Consider the following 25,698-nt stretch of genomic DNA (forward strand, 5'->3'; position numbering starts at 1 on the left):
AGATGGGCAAAAAATATGATGTGCTGCTTTCAAAAAAAATCAGTACTAAAGAGCAACATGTCATATCATTCATTGCATTTAGGTCTATACATACATTGTAATCCGTATACAAGGAATGGTGATTAGTGAGAATGTACTGTATTGTGTGGCTTCATTTATATTTATTTAACACTGGATCTGATTAGATTTTTACAAAACAGACAGTTAGCTGATTTTGATTTAATAAATCAAATATTCTTATGTCCAAACCATCTACCTAAATTGTTTTTGGAAAATTAAAAATTTTTTTTTACAAAATTAGTCAAAATACTATTATAGTGCTTTGCAATGTATATATTATTTTTATCTCTTCTGTTTTTTCCCCTTTTGTCCCTTTGTTCATTTGGTGATATTGCCTTTTCAACGATCTATACTAAGTTGACATTGCATTGGCCAGCAGGAGTCACATGGGAGAGGGAGAACTTCCTCCCAGGTAGTATAAAAACACACTTTTTTTTTCTTTCTTTTGTGTTTTATTGGTGCATGAACCCTGGTCACCGTTCTCACCTGAGATTGAGAAGTCGTAAATCCAAATGATATTGAAATCATAAAATGATCAGAATTAAAAATATCAAAAACTCTAAATTCTAATAATCTATCTAATAAATTTACATTTACTGTTGTTAAATCTATAATAGATAGACCAACTGTTAAAAGAAAAGTAAATTTACCCAGATAGTCTGAGACACATCAATCATTTAAAATATATAATCCATACAACTTAACTTATTGCAAAATCTACGTAAACCAGAGGAAAACTTTTTGGCTTAATATTAAATCATTAGTATTAAACCCAGCATAAAAATTATCCAATTCCTTGCCTATTCTAGCATTCATGTCTCCTAAAATAACTATATTATCCTGAGAAAAATTTCTCAGTAAATCTTCCTGTAATTTTTTTTTCCTGTAATTAAATCAAATTACTATCAGATCGTTAGAGTTAAACAACAATTCCTAAAAACCTTTATGGGAAACTGCAAGAATGAGACCGCCATACGAATGACTGAAATCAATTGGTTTTTTTTAGCAAATTGTTCGTATAAAAATAAATTTGGATTCAACAAAGAAAGGACTCGTTTATGAGTTAGTTAGCCAAGTCTCAGTGAAAGCAACTAAATCATAATTTTGCAAAAAATATATAAACTCTTGTTCATTTCACAATAACATTCTCATTACTAAAGTTTTATCCCTCTCTTTAGCAATTGTTCCAATTAACCCTCTTGGTTGGATTTGTCTAAAACAGTATTAATCTTCTTCAGTTCATTCATTTCTAAATTGAAAGTGAGTTTGTCACCATTGACCATCAAGCAATCAGCTCTCAGAAATGTTTTTTTATTCAGAGATTTAGCTACTGCAAAAAAGCAACAATTTTCTACAACCAATTCTTGATCTATATGACAAATCACCAAAACTCTAATATGTGAGAATGATGGCAACTCCTGAATTTTCTTAAAAGACTTATTTTTAAAAATTTAATCAGCTTGAGTATAGAGCTCAAACAATACAAGCTGAGTTCCTGATATTCAATAACTATTAATAAAGGTGTGAGGACCAAATTAAGCCGGTCCGATTTTAAAATTTCTTTGTTTCAAATCCCCTCGGGAGATAACAATCAAAATCAAAGATAACAATCACAAGTCAAAGGATGTACAGTCTTCCGCCGTCAAACTCGCTTCCCTCCTCTCCGGATTTGACTTTTGCGTCATGGAGCCCGAATCATCGCCCTCCGTCGCGATTGGTGATCTTAGCGGACGCGATCGGGAGTATAAATAGGGGGGAGATATCTAAGAACGGGGTGGCTGAACGTCCGAAGAAGACGAACGTCCCGGCGAAACAGAGTCCGATACGAAGACCATTCCGAAGACGCCGGATCCTACCGCCCACTGCCAGAGCCGCCGCCCGAGCCGAAGACCATTCTGCGATTGTTGTCGATATCCGAGAGGTATGAACCCCCCAACAATTGTGAACTCTCTCTCTCCCGCGATTAGGGACAGGACGTGGTAGATTTTTGTAGTTTGTTTGTCCGTCTAAATAAATCGTCATGTGTTTTCATCCTGGGTCCGTTTATTCGAATCTCGCCTTAACCTTATCGTCGAACCCACACACTTCCTCCACTCGACCTGACAATTAATTACCTGATCCGACAAGTCGGGATATCGTACAAAATCAGCCATCCTTGACAGTGGGGTGGGTCTTGCCGACCTGAACGCCTACAAAAAGGAGGTACGACTCTGTCCTACCTCCCGGCGTTACCCACAAAAGAAATAGACCGCCTGTTCTGTCTTTTAAACAACTCAATAAAGTTGTTAGCATTATTAACTAATTCTTCATTGTTACCACTCAAACTGGAAATGATAATGTTATTTTCTTCGAATTGTTGTATACGGAGTCTATATAATAATTCTGAAGAGAAAAATTATCCATACATACAGTTCTAACAATCAAAAGTTTTTTAACTTCTCCTTCCAGGCAGGTTAGTCTTTCATTGTACTCCTTATATAGACAACCAGTCAAATTTCTATGACAATTTTTCCAATTGCAATAAGATTGTTTTCTTGAGAAATGTTTTCATACTCAGAATTTTCTGAGGTATTTGAGAAGAAATATCCTGCGATGCAAAATAATCATCCAGTTGAGATAATTTCAATGTTGGTTTGCTTGGCGATTGACAATGTTTACCAGCAGAAGTGAAGCTTTATTACAGGGAGAAGGTGGTGTACGAAACATCGGGCTTGGATTAAGTTGGACTCCTCCAATAATAAGTAAAAAGTACAGAATTAAAAAAGAAAGTATTACATTAGAAAAAGACATCCTCAATAAGGTCAATTAATGGCAAACAGTTGAACTGTAGATCATAACAGGTAAGTCATAAAAAAACAAGCCAACAGCCAGCACTGTCAAAAGCATCCCCTCCAAATAGTAAATTATAAAAATATATTTCTTTAGATTCAGTAAAAACATATTTTGATAAAAACGTTATGTAATTCTTAGTTTTGTAAAATTATATATAAAGTATTTTGATATATTTCAAATAATAGCTGAAGATTGGTATTCAGAAAATTCACTTATTTAATGGCAAATGAATTTTAATCTTTAAAAATTTACAATTAGAACTAATTTGAAAAAATTTATAAATGATTAATTGATAATTACATATAAATGACAGCTTCATCAATCCTGAAGAAAACATCTCTTATCAAAAGAAAGAAAAAAATATATACTTGTATATAAATTATAATGAGCAAAAATTTGTATTTATTACTTTATATCAAGAAATTAAAACTTAATTAAAAGTATATACTTGATATGTTATGCATAATATCTTATATAAATATATATAAAGGAATAAGCATTGAAAAATATCACATACACCCAATTAGAGTTTCATCTATAATGTGTGATCTATATTCTGTCAATCATACAGTCTAACATTGCACCGGAACCGGAAGTGCCACCATTATTTGTCTCATGTTTCAAAGATTTAATCTTGTAATCTGATTATATTTTGATAGTAGTCATTTATATATTAAATACTTTCCTAATTAGTTTCATGCTTATAACTGTTTGAGACAGCAATGATTCCTATCCCAGATGATGATAATAGTGGTGCATCCAGTTACATTAGTATGGTTCTATTTTATCTTTCAAAGTTTTAATTAAAATTATTACATCATAAATTTTTTCCTTAAATGTTTATCTTGCACATAGCCAATCAACAGCATTAATTTAAAATAGTTTTTTGATTTATTAAAGCAGTTAAATATTTATATTTGTTTTTGCTAAAGGAGTTTAATAAAATGTGAACTGTACGTTGCAGACTATATTAGTGGTATGACTGTACCATGTGTCTACTAGTTAAGTATATTTTGAATTCAGTGGAAGTTTTATTCTAGATGTAAGTTATAATTTTACAAAAATAATCATTCTAAAATATGATTTTTAACTAATAAATTTACTTACCTGAGTAATAAAAACTCCATCAAGTAGCTGAAAAGTTTCTTTTTGATTTTTAGTAATATCTGCATTAGAATGTAAACCAAAAATTTCTGGACTAGTTATAAGAGGAAGGGCTTTGATGTATTTAATATAATCTTCAAACTAAAAATATAATATATAACATTATTATTATTATTGAAAGCATTTACTACATTCAAGATATCATTTATCATTCATTGTTTAAAATTTGTAGATTTACAGCTTTATTATGTTTTTAGAAAAAAAATTTAGAGATTACATTGTAATTATTAATATATGCACATACATTTATATTTTTGACTAAGTAAAATGTAAGGTTCCAGACTGAGTTCAAATCCCTTATTAAACATATAAAAATTTGATTCATTTAAAGAAAATATTTTATATTTGATGTTTAGACTATTCACAAAAATATACATTTTTGAGTCTATCTTTTAATCCTTTAACACAACCACAGAAGTAACAGTTACAATGGTTTTGAAGAATAAACTTCCTTAACAAAGGTAATAATAGGTAAAAAATTTACAAAGTTAAAAACGACCAAGTGTCAGCCTTTTATTTGAGGATCTGACACCTTTACATTAAAAACCAAAAAAAGGAAATCTTCTCACTATACTATACAATCCTTATCCAATTTATAACTGCTTCTAGCCCTCTGGTGGTAGGTATGAGTTAACCATTGTAACTGTTACTTCTGTGGTTGTGTTAAAGGATTAAAGGATTAAAAGATAGACTTGAAAATGTATATTTTTGTGAATAGTCTAAACTTCAAATATGAAGAAAAAATATCCTGAGTCATCATCAAAAAAGAAAATATTTTGTTAAAAAATGTATGAAATAAACAGTATGGTTGACCCTGTAAGGTCATAGATTGGAATGTTTAGAATATTAATCAGGAAAATCAAGCTTTGACTCTGATAATCATGACAATACAGTCAAACCTGTTTTTATGCGATGGATAGGGACCGCATAAAAAAAACGCATAAAAAAAATCGCACGAAACTTCACGACTGGCTATAAAAAATAGTTTTCGCAACACAATTAAAAAAATATTTTTTTTATGCGGACAATAGGGACCGCATAAAAAAAGTCTCACATAGAAAATAACTCAAAACCGTACGAAATAGATTTTATTGACAACAGATGTCAGCACTTGACTGCATCGTCTCGTCTATCGTCTGTTTTACATATTTTTGTCCAGGTGGTGTTTTGTTGACTTAAAAAATAAATTATTTCATTTTTCGCATATTCATGCAATAATATTACTATAATAAGTGCATTTATGCTATAATAAGTTTATTTAGCTATAATAAGTCAACGTGAGACATGACAAATCGCACGAGACTAGTCGCCAACTATACCGCACAAAAAAAAATCGTATAAAAAAATCGCACAAAAAAGACCGCATAAAAACAGGTTTGACTGTATTTGGAAATAAATAAGGAAATGTAGCATTCCTTTGAAAGAAAAACTATTGCAATGTAATTAATAAAAACACAAAAAAATTATCATTGCATGACATACAAGTGAAAGTTTTAAAGTTCAATCAACATTTATGGATGAAGTCAAATGAAAGTGTCAAATTGATTAACAGAGAGTGATCTTTTCCATGCCCTATCTGGCCATCTAATTTCACCTCAAAATGGGAAAGGACCAATTGGGAGGCAGAGAGAAGAAATCAGGACTAGTGAAATTAAGGATTTTGGGGCTAAATCCTTTAAAAACCTTGAAATTCAAGGACAAAGATGATTGCTTCTCCCTAGCTTAACCTGTTTGTCCTCTGTGTTGTGTTCTTCTTGTCTTGGACTTCATCATTCTGCCAATAACCACATTTGAATTCTAGCCAGTCTGCCCCGGGGCCATCCAAGTGCTGTAGAAACTCCATCTGATCACTGTTGGACCTCAGATTGCTGTTTGATAACTGATGATGGTGAACTATAGACAACTTTCCATATTTTGTTTCCATCCTAGAGAAGAAGTTCTTGATCAGAATTGTGTAAGCATAATTTTCAAATAAACATCTTGTTGACAATGGCATTTGTACCCCTTGTTCATTTTAACAAGATGAGGAATTAACCTCCGTCTTTCTCCTGTCAGCAATCTCATAAAAACTTACAGCAAATTTCTTTTGTTATATTATGATTTAATTCAGAATATTGTTATTTTTTAGTCTTTATGAAAAACCACAAAGATCATTTCTACTTATTTCAGGTAATTTTTGATAACTGTTGTTCTTTGTTCATGGTTAATCTATATGTATATATTTATGTATTTTTTTTTTGTTCGATTGTTCTATTTATATGTTTGTTTTTTCGTTTATGTCGCGTCGCGTATATGTTGTTGTATCGGGTTTTAGATATAACGCACGGCCATTTTGTTGTGTACCGTACCGTCTGTTGTCGTCATTGCTGTGCCGTGGTTTTTGATTGGCTATTTGGAGGGTCACGTGGGAGGAAAAGAAAAAGCTCCCGGATGGTGGGAGATATAAAGGGATGACTTCCACGTGTCGAGGCATTTTTCATTCTTCTCTTTCGTGGATCGGGGATCTGGAGCGGTGACGAGACGAGAGAAAGGATTCGAAGCAGAGCAGCCGATCAGGAAGAAAAAGAAAAGACAAGAACCAGCGAGAAGAATCTCATTTCGTAACTACGTGTCCCACGAAATACGGCGACGGTATCTACCATCTTGTAAATGTTTGTATAGTTTTTTTAAGGTTTAATCGCGTATTAGTTTTAGTCTCGCGATTAATTACTGTTGTAATCTTAGTGTTATTGTCATCCTTAATTTTGTTAAGAACGCTGTTTGCCTGTTTAAATCAGGCGATCAATTCCCCCTTTTTGTGTGTGTAATTAATAAACCTTTGTTTGTTTATCTATACGCTTCTACCGACTATTCATTTCCACTTCCTTTCATACCCGCAAACCACGTGCTTGCGGAGTCCACATTGGCGTCCGCGACAGGATATAGAATAGTCGGTTTAGCGTACATCCCCTCATTTCATTTTCGTTCTGTCCGTCGCACATTCCAGGCCCTACTATTTGTATAACGTATTCGTCGCTGCGCTGCACATCTTCGGTTTTGAAAATTTTTTTTTTTCTCTTTCCTTATGGAAAGCCATACTGTAGTATCATCCGGATTGGCAATGGAGGGGATCAGTAACGTCCCTATTGTTACCGGGTTCATGGGGATGATCCCATGCTTTACGAATTCGCCAGGCGATGTTTTGGATATATGTCGCTTCTTTCAAACGGTGGAAAACGTGGCGTCTCTCGCAGGTTGGGAGGAGCAAGTCAAAGTAACCGTGGTTCAGGCCAGGCTTAAGGGTGAACCACTGTCGGTGTTTTTTGACCTAAGGGACCAAGGCATCACGAGTTACGACGAAATAAAGAGGGGTCTCATTAAATGTTTCGATCGGAGGGACAAAGAACAAGATCCTTTCAGTCAAGTCCTAAAAATAGCCCAAAAGAGAGGAGAGAAAGTCTGTGAGTACGGAATCCGCATAAGGTCCTTGTTCTCGCGCGCCGTGGCTCGTAACAGTAACTTGGCCACGCTCCGGGATAACGCTGTGAAAGAGTGTTTTTTGAGAGGTTTGGCCACTGACATCCGGAGGCAGGTAATGCAAAAACATCCGGACACCTTGGACCAAGCGATATGTAGGGCAGAGGAAGAGGAAGAGATTGAGGCGGCTTGCGGAAAAGGGAAAATAATGAGCGAGGTGTGCACGAATTCAGAACATAAGGTTTCGTCCTCTGAGAAAGAGGATGGCGTGAACAGCCGTATTGCAGAGCTCGAGGGTCAAATACGGGCATTGACGGAGTCGGTCGCATCGTTAACAGGATGTATGAAGGGAAATGGGAATCCCGATAGAAAGTGGAGCAATGAGAGAAGATGCTATGCTTGCGGGGAGAAGGGGCACCTGGCTAGACAGTGCAATAAGCGTAGGCATTTAAACTAATGGAGGGCCATTTGGGAGGTCAGACAGATGGCCAGAGCGTGAGATTGGAACTGACCACGAGGATCCAATTATCCAGGCGCGGGTTACCGACAATCGAAGGTCTAATGTTAGGTACCATGGTTACTTGCCTAGTCGACACGGGCGCGGAAAGGACCGTTATTAGAGACGAGCTAGCTGAAAATATAAGAAAACAGAATAGAAACTGGGTTGTGTTTAATGATTCCTGTATAAGCGGAATGTCAGGTGCTCTCCTGAGAAGTGATGAGGCTGTAATTATTGATTGTAGATTCGAGAACGGGCGTAGGGTATGTGTTAAGGCTCCTAGTTTGAGTTTTCCAAAGGGGACGGACTATGACTTAATTTTCGGCATGGATGTTATTTGCCAACACCCAGAGCTGCTGACTGGCATCAGAGTAGTTGTGAATAGTACGAACCTGAGGGGAAGTGGGGATTTCTCCATTAATATAAACACTGAGCTAGGTGATAAGACGGAGTTATGGAAGTTGGATCACCTTGAGGAGAAGGTTAAGGAAAGGGTGATCGATGTGTTAAAAAGGTATCCAAACGCTGTGGCTAACGAAGTTTCAGAGTTATCGGGGACCAAAGATCACGTGCACTCCCTTGAATTGACGTCTGAGTGTCCGATAAAAGTTAAGCAATACCGTATCCCATACAGCTACTTGCCTGCCCTCAAAAGACAAATTAATGACCTCCTGAAGGCGGGAATTTGCGAGGAGAGCACGTCAGAGTGGAACTCCCCGATACACGTCGTTCCGAAGGACTCTGGCGAGCTCCGCGTCACTCTGGATCTGAGGAAGGTAAACGAAATAACGAAAACGCAGGTTTTTCCGATGGCTAGGATCGATGACATATTGTCTCAGCTTAATGGGAATAAATATTTTTCGGTTCTAGACCTTAAGGCGGGTTATTTTCAGATCCCCTTGGATCCCAGGGTGAGGCATGTTTTCGCGTTCTCCACACCTTGGGGCAAATACCAACTTTGCCGGATGCCTCAAGGGGGTAAGAACAGTGGGAGATTTTTTCAATATGTCATGACGAAAATCCTGGCTAAGTTCGTAGGGAACTCTTGCTTCGTCTTTCAAGACGACATCGTTTTGTTTTCCCAAACTTTAGAGGACCACCTTGATTTGTTCGATCGCGTCATCAGCACCCTGAATAGCGAAGGCCTTAAACTTAACCCAAAAAAATGCCAGATATTAGCGGAAGAAGTAAGTTATCTAGGGCACATAATTAGTAGGGAAGGAGTACGTCCGGACCCGAGTAACATCGAATCCATAAGAATGGTGAGGGCGCCCCAGAGCGTGAAAGGTGTCCGCAGTTTCCTTGGCGCGGTAGGGTTTTTTCGAAATTTTATACCATCCTTTGCTGACCTTGCCGCACCGCTTACCGAGTTAACAAAGAAGGGAAAAAAATTTGCGTGGGGTCTGGAGTGCCAACAAGGGTTCGAAAAGTTGAAGGAAGCCATCGCCACACCGCCATTATTAGCACACCCTAATTTTAATGAACCCTTTTTCTTACACACCGATGCGTCTAAGATAGCGGCTGCTGCAGTGCTAGAGCAACGCAGAGAGGGGGGCTTAGTACCGATCGGCTACTTCAGTAAGAGGTTTCAGGGAGCTGAACTTAATTACTCGACCATAGAAAAGGAGTGTTTGGCCATAATCATGGCCCTGAGGCATTTTAAGTTTTTAATCTTGGGGCAAAGGACAATAATTCTCTCCGATCACAAGCCTTTGGTCTTTCTTAGTAACATCAAAAACGGAAGCAATCGCTTAATCAGATGGGTGATGGAGCTCATGGATTATGACATCGAGGTGCAGCACGTTAAGGGCGTGAATAATAATGTGGCGGACTTTTTGTCAAGGAACGTTAATGGGGTATATCACGTTGAGGTAGGGGCCACGAAATTTGTTATCCCTGATAGGTACGAAATACGTTTGTCGCAAGACAGAGACGAAATTTTTGGACCTATTAAACGGGATTTAATGAGAACTCCTGATGGTAACGGCATAAGGAGTAAGATGCCACAGTATATAGTAGTGGACGAATGCCTATATAGGCAAAGTTATTTCAGGGCACGCGATCAGTATCACAACCAGGTCTGCGTGGGGGAAGACATTTCCAAGGAGTTAATCAAGGCTATTCATAATAATAATCTGTCGGGGCATTGGGGAGTACGGAAGACGATGATGAGCATCGAAAAGCATTATTATGTCAGAAACCTAAAGGATAAAGTAGAGGAAGTGGTTAGGACCTGTGAAAAGTGTCAGAGGCACAATATTCATAAGGGAAAGGCCCCATTTCAGGAGAATGAGGTGGCTAATGCCCCTTTTCAGAAGATCGCCGTCGACATCATAGGTCCCCTTAATACGACGAGTCAAGGGAATAGCTTTATCCTTGTGATGATCGATATTTTCACGAGATTTGTAGAGATTCACCCCTTAAGAGATCAAACTGCGTGGTCGGTTAGCAATGCTATCTTTAACTCAATAATCTGTCGTTATGGTGCACCCGAAACTATTATCTCGGATAGGGGGACGAATTTTCTTTCGTCCCTGTTCTCCGATTGTTGTAAGTGGCTTGGGATCAAGAGAAACATTACTACAGCCTATAGACCGTGTTCAAACGGGTTATGTGAAAGAGTTAACAAGTCGCTAATAGAGATGATATCAAAGTCCTCGGAGAGAGGAGGGGCGGAATGGGATGAAATGATTTATCCGGCCTGCTTCGCTTATAATAATTCGCACCACTTGGCAATTGGCGAGTCGCCTGCATTCCTGTTATATGGAATAGATCCCCGCATTCCGAATTTCGAACAACACGTCGATGAAAGCACGACTGACGAGCGTAGGACGTTTCTCATCACAAAACTTCGTGCTCTAAGGGAGTCTGCAGGGAAACGCGCTACCAAATTTAACGAGAAAAGAAGAGAATACGGGAGTAAGGGGCGAAAATTGGAGAAGTTTTTAGTAGGACAAAAGGTCTGGGTGAGAAAGAAGGGGGGAAAGAAAAATAAATTCGCGGATAAATACAAAGGGCCCTTCCGCATCATTAGAGTTGTGAACCCGACTACGTATTGCGTAGAAGGGTGTAACTTCAAAGACAGGGAGACTGTCCATGTTGACCGTATAAAGATGTGCTACGGAGAACCGGTAGAAAAAACTAGGCGTGGGGAGAGAAAAAGGGGAGGAAAAAGGCAACCTAGCGATCATGAAATAGAGGATGAAGAGGAGGGTCAAGATGGGAGATGGAACAGGAGATTGAGGAGCAGTGATGTTAGGGTAAAGGGTGTTGGCAACGACGTTCCGCAGGGGAATAGCGATGACGAAGGCATAAGCAAGCGACCGTACAACCTAAGGCATCGTGAGATTGACTTCCGTAGGCTACACTACGGTAGTTAATCGTCTCCGAGGGGAGATATGTAGCGCTTCGCCGCTATTAACTATATGTATATATTTATGTATTTTTTTTTTGTTCGATTGTTCTATTTATATGTTTGTTTTTTCGTTTATGTCGCGTCGCGTATATGTTGTTGTATCGGGTTTTAGATGTAACGCACAGCCATTTTGTTGTGTACCGTACCGTCTGTTGTCGTCATTGCTGTGCCGTGGTTTTTGATTGGCTATTTGGAGGATCACGTGGGAGGAAAAGAAAAAGCTCCCGGATGGTGGGAGATATAAAGGGGTGACTTCCACGTGTCGAGATATTTTTTTTTTTCATTCTTCTCTTTCGTGGATCGGGGATCTGGAGCGGTGACGAGACGAGAGAAAGGATTCGAAGCAGAGCAGCCGATCAGGAAGAAAAAGAAAAGACAAGAACCAGCGAGAAGAATCTCATTTCGTAACTACGTGTCCCACGAAATACGGCGACGGTATCTACCATCTTGTAAATGTTTGTATAGTTTTTTAAGGTTTAATCGCGTATTAGTTTTAGTCTCGCGATTAATTACTGTTGTAATCTTAGTGTTATTGTCATCCTTAATTTTGTTAAGAACGCTGTTTGCCTGTTTAAATCAGGCGATCAATTCCCCCTTTTTGTGTGTGTAATTAATAAACCTTTGTTTGTTTATCTATACGCTTCTACCGACTATTCATTTCCACTTCCTTTCATACCCGCAAACCACGTGCTTGCGGAGTCCACAAGGTAATTTTTGATAACTGTTGTTCTTTGTTCATGGTTAATCTTTGATAACTTTTAGGATGTTTCGGAAAGTAATCATTAAAGAAACTGCACAAGCTTTCTGTAAGATGAATATATATGTATCAATATCTCGAAAACTAAAGACTGATTGATTATGCATACCAAAGTTTTTATCAGTATCCCTTACATTTGTATGCAGTTGTAAACTGTATTTAGAATCCATACAATATTGTTTATATTGGATAAAATATCAATTTTAGTAGTCAAGTTATTTACATATTACATTTCACTCAGGTATGCTTTGTAGACAATGTATTGATAGACATAAGTATGGAATCAGGAAAGCTATGGCTGCAAGGATTCCCAAACAGTAATTATATCAATATATATGCAATTTTTAATCTGAAACTAAAAAATGAAGGAAGGAGTAAGTGAGATGGGATGGAAAAAACTGACTCTACAAGTTCAAATACAGGTGATAAAAAAAAAACAAATGGATCACTAGCACTATCTTGAGTGAAGATAAAGAAGAAATCAAGTAAAAGCTTTAACAGTATACAATCAAAAGATTTATTAAATATACTCTTCTCCCATATGGAAAAACAAATGCAAATGACCTACTTGTCTCAAGAAACATTACTTTATTTTCATATAGTTCACAGTTGGTCACCTTTGCTAGCAATTCACAATCTAATCCAGAATACACTCCATGTCCTCCTCAGATTTTGGTCCCTGTTATTTGGTGTCTAACCACAGACTTTGTTTTTTATTATCTCTCTCTCATTTATTAAATTAGAATGCTAGTTCTCTCACCCATTTCTATTATGTTCAATATTGACATCAAATAAAAGAGAAAGACAAAGAAAGAAATAAAATGCTTATTATAAATACAGTTTAACCCAATTATAATGTCATCGGATGTAACAAAAACTCTAATAAAACGTCAATTTTTTTATCGGTCCCACGATTTTATCATACTAGATAATGTTAAAAAACCCACTTGTAACGACATAAAACTGTGTTTTAATGTCATATTTAAAGCACTCTCAAATTTACAAAATTAGATTACAAATTTTACTTAACAAAGAAAATACTAAGTGTTCATTCCCTAGGGTCAGTCCACTTCCTAGAATGACTATGGGTGGTACTTTCACCACCTGACTTCTGTGGGGTGAGATTCTCCACCCCTTTAAACTATATGATGATCGGTTAGTCTGCATAGTTACTCGTGTTGTAATTTAGCATCAAATCAGATGAAATAGCTAGCTTAAAAAAGAAAGCTTTAACGTTAGACTGCATCGTAAATAATGAACAAAGTGTATGATTTAGAAAATATCATTGATAAACAATTCTTAGGTGAAAAACGTCTACAATCTAAAATAACTGACTTTTTAAAGTGAATATTGTTATTGTGTTTTTTTAATTTGCATACATTAATTTAACCTTTTGTTGCCTTTTAATTTGACATTATTCTCAAAACTGGAACTGCCACCGTTATCAAAACTTAAGACAAATAGAAATTTCTTATAAAAGATATTTTTTGAAATTTTTAATTACATTGATGTAAACTAGATATAATAATGTAAATAAAGTTGATTTAAACATTTAGTTTGCACTTTTATACATACGATAATAAATTAGAATGGATTTTATAATAGATTCTAAACACACTTGGTACTTTTTATGGGACTAAAATTATGACACCACAGATAACAACACTCAGTTATAAAGTCAAAAAATTGCCGGTCTTATGGATGACATTATAATCAGGTTAAACTGTACTTAATTCTGAAAGCCAAAATTCTTTCAAAAAGAAACATTTTTGTTACAAACCTGGAACATCTTTGGCTTCCACATTTTCATGATTATGTTCCAAATATGTATGAAGTTAATATAGTATGGTTGCTGTTTATTCAATTTCTATGTACAGTGTCCTTTTAATTCAAAAAATTTTTTTTGGTAGACGATCTCACAGCTTTCTGGTCATAAACCAACCCAGCAATTCCCAACCTGGGGTATGTGTACCCCTGGGGGTACACTGTAGTTTGTTTAGGGGTACAGAAAAAAGTTAGTTATTATGGCAGAAAAAAATAATATATTATGTATCACAAATTAATAGTATTAAAAAATTATTAGGTAAAAAATGTTCCTTGCAACAATCACAAACTTTATTATACATTTCAAAATGCAAAAATAGAAATAAAAACTTATGCTGCCGATTGTACAATGCAACAGATTAATAAATGTTGTGCATTTGGTCAATGGTAGTGGGGATACCATTATGCCTGATTATTGATTATGCTATGGACTTTTGATGGTGGAATGTGTTATCGTTATTATTATTATCTCTCAACAATTTCCCCATGTGTTGTTTGAAAAAAGTATTTTTTTGTTTATAAAAAGTATTTTTTATTGTTAGCAAGGAAAAAACAGCTAGTTTCTCCAGATTTTCTCTACAAACGGTAATTTTTTTCATTATTTATTCAGTATTTTTATTAATTTTTTATTGACAAGACTGTCTTGTTTATAAAATCATACTGCCTGCTGTGTTACCAGCTTAGAGGTATGAAGGAGTACATGTCAGAAGTTGCAATTTGGCACAGAGTATTAAGTGTCCAAATCATGAACGCATAAAAAAACCAGACTTGTAGGTACTCGGGGGACCAAGAGCTGAGTCAAAATAAAATTCAAAATGGTGACACTCTCTACAAACAGGAAGTGTGTGAGATTTGCGCATGCATTGCTCGTTGGAAAGTTGGAAATGCCACGGGGGTATGCTAATGAAAAAAGGTTGGGAACCACTGAACCAACCCAAAATGCATTTGTAGTCCAATTTTTGAAATAAAGCTGTAGTTTTCTGACCGAAATGCTGAGATCATCTATCAAGAAAAATTTTTTGGATTAAAAGGATGCTATACATAGAAATATGTATGAAGTTATTGAAATATACACACACTTTATATTGTCATAATTAAACCTAAATGCATTTCTACAATTTCTACAGCTGAAGAAAATACTAGATATTTATAGGGTGTTTTCATTAGCAATTGCATTTGATTAATGAAAATGTTTTAAGATATTCTGATCATGATTGAACTAAAGTCATACAATTCATATTTTTTTTAAGACAATAATATTTGTATTCTGAAAATTTCTTACAGATTTATAGAATATTTTAATGCTTATTTTTTCTAATAAATAAAAAAATGAAATAATAATGCATAATATTTTATATCAATACATCAAATGCAGTATACTTACATTTTCTTCATCAGGGGCATAATATATTCCAGAAGAATCAAAATAATAATTTTCTTGATTGATTATTTCTGTACAATAAAATTTATTCAACAGAGTTATTAACGTTCTTCTATCCCAATCATCTGTTACACGCCCACCATAATTACATTCTCCAGTCAAATATTTCAATGCATCATATTGAATTTCCTAACAGTAAAATTTAAGACTATATTTAAAATCAGTCAAAGTTTTCATCACTCAATTTTAAAAATTAGCAGTAAATTACAGTGGGCAATTGGTTAACGAACAGGTTGGTTAATGAACAAATTGGATAACAAACACTTTTGCAAAAGATTTTTATGTTTGGACAACAAACACATGATTGGATAATGAACACTTCACAGAACAAGTAAAGAAGAAGCAACGTAAAATAATGAATACCGATTGGTCTTCCCTTGTCTTCAGGCAACAATTCAAAACTTTTTGGAGTGCAGAAGATGTCGACATCGATGCTCAACCCCAGTTGCATAGCTATGGGGGTGCCGTAGGTGCAGTCCACACCGGGCCCCTGGAAGACAATAGGCACATGGGAGCCCCAAAATGACAGGAAAAAAAGATGCGAAAAATTTTTCACGGCAATCAGAACAAAGCAAAATTTGGCATTTGGCTGCTTGAGCTGATGAGGCCCCTATTACAGGGAAACCAGCAGCTCAACTCTAATCAAGTTATACGTTATATACACCACTACACAAAAATATTTAAGTCCATTTATGTAAGAAAACAAAAAAATAGCTAATGCCTAAAATACCTTCATTGCTGTATCTTTGGAACCTGATTTGTCAAGATGGACCAATGGAGCTTCTGAATTTCATTCATCAATACAAATTGATCGATTTGGTATCTAATATAGAAATCGGTCTCTGAATCTTCTTAATGACCGGAGTTAGTGCTGCAACTTGTGAGAGAAGTTTTTCAAGCTGAAGCTAAGTAAAAACTACCTGAGGTTGACAATGAGCAACCCGAGATTGACGAACCTTTTTATCCATCGAACGTGAAGTTACTGATTCCATCGATTCCAATACTGTTATTTCTGATTTTGCTAGTCAGAAAGCTTGTAAAGTAAGTTTTTAAAATTTAAATGTATCCTAATATTATTTCTTTTATCTCGCACAAAACAGAATAAATAAATTCAAAAGCCTGAAATTTACAGAAAAAATTACTTGTTTTTTGTTTGGATTGTTTTGTCCCGATTACCATTACGAAAAAGGACACCCCTGCCAAAAAATTTGTTACGGGGCCCACAAATCTGGTTCTGCACCGGGCCCAGAGAACTCTAACTATGCCACAGCTCAACCCAGTTGAATAGTATTCCTCCAAACTTTGAAACTCTCCCTTGTAATTCCAGCCTTTTATTTTTCTGATAGAAACAATTCTTTTATAGTATTCGCAAGACTGTTGGGTGGGCACTCATTAAGTTTTGCATAGGTTTTTATTTCGAAAGGTGAGAGTATAATAGCAAAGGTATAGAGTGGGTAGAAGATGTCTGATGTTGCTGGGCAGTATGGCTTGAACAGGTCTACAGAAAGATACTGTATAATCAAGAAGACTCAAGCAGCTTAAGGAGTAACAAAAATCACATCTGAGAAATAAAGAACATTGAAGAGCTCATAATGGAACCTGAAACTGATCTGACAACAGAAGAATGTCAAGAACTCTTGAATGAAGGACACCAAGAAACTCGGTGAGATATGTTTTCTGAAAAAGAGAATTAATGTCAATATCTGCTATTAAACATTTTTTTGAAGAAGTGGGAGGATGTCAGAATGATGGTCTTAGAATGGCATCCAAACCAGGTTGAGGTTAATAAGCTTGAGGATCTCTGCAATTACAATGCTATTAATTACTTTTAAAAAATCCTGAAGAAAAGAGAAAAGCAATCAACATTAGACAGTTTTATTTTCATCTACAAGTACATAATTTCTATTATCAAGACTTATTAGACTGGTTTTAAGGATTCTGCAACACAGTTTCACAGAGCAGAAATTTATTTTATTTGATATACAGGTATATCAAATAAAATATGATATACACAGATCAGAAAATAAATTTCTGATCTGTGAAACTGTGTTGCAGAATCCTTAAAACCAGTCTAATAAGTCTTGATAATAGAAATTATGTACTTGTAGATGAAAATAACATTATAATAAATTAAGGACATTGAGGCATATTAATTTAATTTGACATTAGACAGATTCTTTAATCCCACAAATGGAAAAAACATGACTAATAATAATGCAAGACTGTTTATATATTTGTCTTGGAATGGATTATGTTCGTTAACCGATCACCCTCTATACTAAGTATTAATTATTAAAATTAACCATATTATAGCCTGAATATTTAAGCAATCATTTGGTGATATTTCTGTACAATTACATATAATGTCTAATGAAATTAATAAATCCTTATAGTTAATGTTAATTAAAGTCTTAAATTAATAATTACCTCATATTCATTAAGGAACATAACTAATTGCTGAACACTAATTCTAAGATCTGTTTCATTAAATTGATATTGAATATTCCATCCCAGAGATCCAAATTTACGTCTTTCTTGTATTAAAGCATGGAAGAAGCACAACCCAAATAATAATTTTTTGAAAGATTTCTAAAAAATATAAAATTTCATCTGTAAAACTTTTGAAGATAAGTCAAAAAATTTATATAATTTTGAAACTTCACATATTAAAATAAATATTCATTAATTGTTTTTAATTATTAAAATTTACTGCTAACTTGTTAATAATAAAAATCATAAGAAACACAAATAGATGATTTCTTATAATTATAAGATCAACTGAAAGATATTTTAATAATAAGCATCTTAAAATTCAAATTATATAAATGTAAAAATGTTTCACAACTTTACCTCACTCATCAATACAATTTAGACTGTATCAAATTATAAGGCAAATTATCGGCAGCAAAAACAAGTTCAAATTCAATTTTAATTTGATACAGCCCAGCTGAATTTGAACTGTATCAAATTAAAATTATCTAAGAACATAATCAAATAAATGTACATTTTAATATGGTAGAGTAGAAGATATATTCTGATATTCATATTTAAGAAGTAAAAAGTAAATATAATGAAAATTGAAGTAATTTAACAAACATTTTTATTTTCTTGAGTGTCCAGAAAAATTGTTTATATCACTTAAATTAAAAAAAAAATTTATATAAATTTTCTTTAATTTATGGATTAATCTTGAAATTAGAAACAGTTCTTTTTTGAATTTCAAAAGAAAAGAAAAAACATTGAGAGACTCCATTTCTTCTGAAAATCTTATTCTTTCATACCTGAATGAATTGACTTCTGATTGGAAGATTCATGTAACAAATTGTTGCTATTGTGGCCGTTGGCCATATTATTCGCGTATTTATATTTTTATATGTAATATAAGTTAGTTTTAGTAATTCTTTTGTCTCTTTGTCTTGTCTATCCTCTAAAACTTTCCTTTCCACTTCCTGTACCCTCTGGGTGGGATTACCGTTTTGAAGAAGTAAACAACGGAAACAGTAGAAGAGCAAGACCCTGAGGGCTTCGGAGAGAGCTGGGGAGTCACTTTTGGACTGGACAGCAGAGAGAGAGGGCAGAGAAAAGGACTGAGCTCGAACGGTGTGTATAGGGTAAGAGCAGAAAGAAAAGTAACGAAGACTACGAGCCGAAAAGGTCAGGCCTAAGAAAGGAAGGGAATTTTCAAGGCTATCGTAGGGAGAGCTAAAGCGAACTACGGAAGAACGAGAAGTTCACTGAGAGAACGGAAGGTTCATAATAATCAAGCAGGTTCATAATAATCAAGCAATTAAGGAGCATAATAATCAAGAGCGGTGTCCCACCAAAGTAGAGACACTAAGAAAAGAAAATCCCGGGTATTTCCTTCTTCTTCTATTTCTACCTCCACCTAATTTCACTTTTCTTCTCTTCTAGTTATAAGTAGGATAAGCTTAGTTTTAAGGTCTTCATGCGTCGGACTTTGTCGGGTTCCGTTTCGAACGCATTTTTTGTTGTATACTGAGGGACAGAACGCCAGTACGACATTTTACTTTGTGAAGTTGGGATCCACAAAGAACCTGTTTTGTTCTTTTCTGGCGAAAATAAAAAATCATATCTTGTTAAAAGTATAATCTGATTCGTTTATTTTGTATCGGTCCGTTCGTGAAACATATTACCTCGCCACGAATCACCGCACTATGTTGTAAAGAAGTCAGTAAGAATTTATTTTTAGTGATATTTAATGATATAAGAATTTTATAAGTTTTATCATGCATTTTAATAATACAAATGAATACTTTGAAAAAATATTTTCCAGAAAAAATGAAAAATATTTTAAAAAATTATTTGTAAAAATTGTACCTCATTTATTTTAAATTATAATCTTTATTTTACTAATATATTGTGGTAGTACACCAATATTTATTTGTATATATCTAATATATATGTATATATTTCTATACTTTCTTCCTTCTTTGTTCTCGGTTCTTTTGTCTTTCAATTTCTAGAAGCTTCTTAGTATGGGTGGTGAGTCACCTACTTCGAACACAAAAGAAAGGTGGTAACCCTGAGGGCAAAAGTAAGAAAGGATAAGCTACTTTTAGCTGGGACGTCGAAGGAAGAAGACGCAGTGTAGTGTTCTCCAGACTGTTTTAGCCTCAGTTGGAGAGACATTAGTCAAGCTAAGACTGAATATTTTGATCTCAGGAATTCTGGAAAGTTATAGGAAAGTTTTTGATTGAAGATATTTACATCGTTTTTCCTCAACCCTCACGAAAGAAATATTTCGGCCACCACCACCACCAGAGTGTTCACCAATTTTGGGTACCCTTCTTGTCTTATTCTATCGATATACTCGTCCTATTCTCTATCCTTTTCCTCCTTCCCTTTTTATTTGTTAGCATAAGTAGTTTTTAGTTCTTTAGATATAAGACTTCTTTGTACCGCGGTAGATTTATATTGATCGTTTATTTTTATTTTTTTGTCGCGGGAATCGCGTCAACCGTTCTGTCTGGGTTTAGTGTTAATTGATCGTACAAGAGCACGAACGGACTACGAGGAGCATCGGAATCCATAAGAATCCTGATTATTGTAAAGACCACGGGTGAAAATAAAAAACGTTTTTATTGTATTTCTTGTCATCTCTTTGTTAGATCACAACTCACCACGTGCGTGTTTTAACAATATAAGCATAAAATAACAAATTTTTTACTTTAGGTATTTCATCAAAATTAAGTATTCAAACAAAGGAGTGAACAATGACTTTACATGAAGAAATTACTTTTAGCATAAACTTTGAACTACCAAAATATTTAGGTTATTATAATGAACAATTTTACTAGCTTTGAAAATATGTGATAATAAGTCTCATCTTTGATGATTTAAAAATTAAAAATCTTTTGTCTTTCTTTGAATTTTTTGAGTACATTTTTGAAGTTTAGCTAATGACTAAAATTTGAATAAATTCTCAATACAAACCATTATGGAGATTATGCTGATATTTTGTGTTTTATGCAGCGAAATTTGGAAATGTAGCATATTAGTTAACTGTTGTTAGTACAACTATCAAACTACATTTAATATAATAATATAAAAATATTTTTAAAATTTGTTTACTATTCAGAAACTATATTACCTATTTTCAATAAAAAAGTTATTCAAAATTGTAAATAATTTTTCAAATTAACATATTTAAAGAACAATTAACCAAGTGACAAACTTATACTAATACTTACTGGATTTTGACAAGAATTAAAAAATTCTGGATCACATATTGGATCATTGTAATAAGACTGAAGAAGATTAGCCTTTAAACCTTTTGGACGTTCATTTGTCACTTTAATTCCCTTTTGCAATATTGAAATTGGAAAATGAATTGAAGGATAAGATGTCAACCATAAACGAAAATTCTTGTGTACAGATTCTGGATTTAAATCTTCACATATCTTAAAATAGATATAAAATAATTAATAAAGCATTTTTCTTAATAGTATTAAAATGGCAATTTATTCAATGTATTCTCATTTTAAAAAACTAAATTGCAATTAGATTTTAAATAAATTTAATTTTTATTAAATAGAACTGCATAAAAATTTATAATAATACAATAGTCTCTTTTTCTACTAGACTAAATATAGTAAAAAGGCAAGTAGAATTATATTACTACACAATGACATGGCTTTCCATTATATATATAGTAAACAATGCATCATAAGCTATTTTAAAAATTCTGATATTTGAAAAATGAGTTTCATCTAAACAGTTCAGCTTATTTTAAAAATATACATTTTCATTTGATAGAAGATATGAAATTTCCACCTATTGTGTCATAACCATTTTGTAATATTGCAGAATTATAGTAAAGTACCTTTATTAAATATAACTCTTCCACATGATCAATGTGCTATCAACAGATACGTGTAAATAGAGCCCAAATGTCAAAATTATATTCTTTGTTTTTTTTTAATCATGATTGCTAATATTCCTTTTTATTTTGTTGTTTAATTGCTACTTGTTCTCCTGACAGAGCTTTCAGTGATAAGTATAAACTTTGCTGAAGAGAACAAATCATACATGAAACACATCAGTTGCTATTATTCTATAGGCTGCAATTTAAAGTTGACTTAGAATTTTAAATTTTCAAAACAAAATCCTATTTTTTCCATAAGTTTTTTTACATAAAGAGAAATAATAATAGTAAAAGTAAATAAATCCATTCTTCAGTTGGCAAACTTAGAAATACAAAATGTTATTTTCCATAATTTTTGCTATAATTTTTGCTAATTGGAAAAGATGATGATAACATACAAGTACAGTGGAACCCCTTTTATCCAGCTCAAACAGGACTGGGCCCAATCCAAATGACTGAAAATCCAGATAATTCATTAACAACATAAATAACACAGTTTAGATCTACATTATATTTTATTTATTGCACATTATATATACTTTTACAACAACATTAACAGTATATAGCAAAAGACATATCTACACACAGTATCAGTTTGTTTTTTTTCTATAAGCTGGTACAGTATATAAGTTTCCTGACCATTTGTGTGAGGTAGGTCAACTGGTAATTAGTCTTAGCACCCTATAGGGAAACCAAAAGACTAGTTTGAACCAAAGTAATTGTGATATACTGTACTATATTTATTTCTGTTACCAGATCCTTGGTTATAAAATTGCAGGTGTTCAAAACTGGCATTGAGCCAAAGGAAAACAGTACTTTTACAGCTGTAACATTATACTCAGGCAAGAAGGTACTGCTTACAAGTTAGTTGTTAATCTTTTTGTATCTATAGGTTTTCCATATGTCTATCTTTCTTATTCTGGATAAACAGAATTTCACTGTATTTGGAATATTTTTTAAAATAACATTGAAAATGTGCAGCAACTTTTTACATTATAACATTTTTTTGAATATTGTTTCAACTATTAATATCATTTACAATAATGATATTTTTTCAAAAAGCTTGGATAAAATGTTTGCTAAAAGTAAATTTTATTAAAAAGTTATAATAAAAACGTTTTTAAAAAATAAATTTATTTATTTGTTTATTCATATTTCTTACAAGATTCAAAAATTTAAAAGATAAACAATTTATGTACATACCTTTTCTAGCATAGGCATCCATGATGGTGCTAAATGACAATTTTGAAGAACAATCCAAATACCATTTGTTGTTCCCTCTTCAATCATGGTTGCTGCAATTGGACCTTGGCCTTGACCAAGTGATAGAGAATAAAGAAGATTTCCACCAAACCCCTATGTAAAATAATATAATATTACATTTATAATAATAATAATTATTAAATTTAAAAAACTTGCAAATATCTAAAAAGTATGATGTTCAATTTCTTAGAAAAAAATATGAAATGATAGTAAAAAGAATTTCTTCCAATACATATCCTCTCTTGACAGTGTAAGGGTCGCAAAAACGCGTAGAAGTGGTGAATAATTATAAAGTTCCAAAGTTGGATATTTTGAGAGTCAACTCGGGTCAGGAACACGTGTTGGTGATGCAGACCAGACACGAAAGGAACTTTCTTAAAACTTATCCTAAAACAAACATGACTCGATGACGAACAACCAAGACGATGTCAACCAAGAGAGGAGCTTTGTCCAGGTGCTCGCAAACAAGTGTTGGGAGTGAGACACAAAGGGGGGAAATTAGCCACCAGAACATATGGCAGATTGTTTGGAGCCATAACAGCGTAAAATACGAGCGCAAACTTCAAAGGCTCCGTCAACCCCTCTTGACCCGGATCGGTCTCGGGTTTCGGGAAAATCTTATAAAACACCCGGATCTCAGGGTTGAAGGCGGTTCTCCTCCACACTGGAGAGAGTTCGATCCTCCTCCATTCTTGGAAGAAGTGTGGCAATTCTCCTCCAGACAGACAGTTCCTCTCCAGTCGAGTCTGCACCAGTCAAGACTGTCCGAAGATCCCGGAAAAGGGGTTGTCGTCTACAGAGGCCGACTGAACTCCTCCTCCTCTACAACGGGACCACATCCCTTCATTTATCAGTGCCACAAGAAGACTGTCTCTCCAAAAACGACCTAGGAAGCCCGGAACGTTCCCAACGTCACCATACCTACATTGCCCTAATGGTCTAGATCGTGTTGTACCTCAATAATACGTAAGTTAACTTAGTAGTTAGAATAAACAGTTTTGTGTAAGACACTTGTCATCTTTGTCTCCTACCGCCACCACCCACATACGATTTCAACCCTAGGTTTTCCTGTTGCGTGATTAACGGTTTTCCCCTGGAAGTCGGTGACTTTACAACAGTAAAACAAAAAACTATATTAAACAGATAAATTTCATATAAATTATTATAAAGAATTAGAAGAAAGTCAATATCACAATGAATGTTTTCTATTTAAAATAAGTCAGCAATGAACTGCTCAACTTTTCTGGCAACATTTAAAATTTTGGTGGTACCAGCTGTTATCATATTTTATTAAAAAACTTTTCATATTTTTAACTATAATAAAATGACAAAAAGCTTAATTTGAGAATAGGGATAGTTCTATAAAAAACTGTAAATGCTAATAACCAGTAAAATCATCATTAACTCCAATCCTACTGGAGATATACAAGACTCCCATTATCTTCCTACTCCTTGACCTTTAATTACCAAAATTTAATATTGCCCTAATACACAAACCTCCTTGCAAAATTTCAGAAATTTTCAACAAAAAGCTTCAAACAAGGTGAACAAAATCGCCTTGATTCGATCATTTTGATGTTAGTGTGCCAAACACACACTAACAACATAACACACAGAAATTATCCCCAAATTTTTTTGCATTTCTTGACATTTGAAGGTGTCCTAAGTTCAAAAATGTAAAAATCTTGGGGTCATTTTTTGATTGATTGCCATACTTTCCCTCTGATATACATATTGTGCAGGGAAAGTAAAATAAATAATATTGAAGAAAAGAGTACATTAAGATCTTCAAAATATATATATTTAAAGCCATTCATTAAAATCCAAATGCTGTTCTACTGGTATGTACAATATTTATATAAATAGTTGTTAATAACTAATTATAATAAAATCTCAAAAAGACAACTCATCTAAATTTTTCTAATGATTGTAGTTTTTGCATTCATCAACCGAATATATAAAAGTCCAAAAAATGAATTGTAATATGGACACCAGTGGCATATCCAAAGGGGGAGCCAAGGGCCTGGTACCCCCCAAATTAAAAGAAAAAAAACACTAGTAAATTATCCAAAAGTCTTTTCCTAATTAAATTTTTTTTATTTATATTGTATTCTGTCTTCTATCTCTATACTACTTATGAATTGCCTTAAAAATCAATTCTTTAAATATTTCTTCAAAAAAATTGATGAGACTTCATAGGTTAAATCCAAAGAAGTTAACCAATGTTTTTTTGTCTGAACTGCATTTCATCAGAGACAAAAACTTCTGAGTGTTATCTTCATTCTTATCTTCTTTATTCACTATGAATTTTGGGTGTAAAATTTTTTATGTAACTTGCACTCCTCATCAGGTGTTACATTTCTACAAATTGGTATAAATACAATTAATACAAGACAAGCTACATAATCTACATTTTACAGCGCAATTTTCAAGTGGATAAAAAGTCTGAAGCTCCCGAATGGAATCATGGATGCAACCTAAGACGTCGTAAGATCACCAATTCCGATTTTTGAAAAATTTTTATAATTTTAATTGGATTTTTTCCTATGTTTTAAAGAATTGTTTCCTGGACGGCTGTGAAGCCTACAAAGAAAAGTCGGGT

The 25,698-nt window shown here is 34.0% G+C and overlaps 1 protein-coding gene across 6 annotated transcripts in view; it reads right to left on the reverse strand.

Annotated features, from left to right (window-relative positions):
• The window catches only part of LOC136974588 (dynein axonemal heavy chain 7-like), a 158,084-nt gene that overhangs the window by 9,239 nt on the left and 123,147 nt on the right, over nucleotides 1-25,698 (reverse strand). For 5 of the 6 annotated variants that reach the window (XM_067269506.1, XM_067269505.1, XM_067269508.1 and 2 more), the window contains 5 exons: nucleotides 23,037-23,189; nucleotides 21,160-21,369; nucleotides 17,876-18,037; nucleotides 15,392-15,577; nucleotides 4,000-4,137 (listed from right to left, as the gene is read on the reverse strand). In XM_067269506.1, coding sequence (XP_067125607.1) covers nucleotides 4,000-4,137; nucleotides 15,392-15,577; nucleotides 17,876-18,037; nucleotides 21,160-21,369; nucleotides 23,037-23,189 — 849 coding nt within the window. The remainder of the gene's footprint in view (nucleotides 1-3,999; nucleotides 4,138-15,391; nucleotides 15,578-17,875; nucleotides 18,038-21,159; nucleotides 21,370-23,036; nucleotides 23,190-25,698) is intronic. The other variant, XM_067269509.1, reaches the window with a different exon arrangement.

The sequence above is a fragment of the Centruroides vittatus genome, unplaced genomic scaffold, assembly GCF_030686945.1.
Source record: "Centruroides vittatus isolate TY-2023 unplaced genomic scaffold, ASM3068694v2 contig_351, whole genome shotgun sequence".
Taxonomy (NCBI): Eukaryota; Metazoa; Arthropoda; class Arachnida; order Scorpiones; family Buthidae; genus Centruroides; species Centruroides vittatus.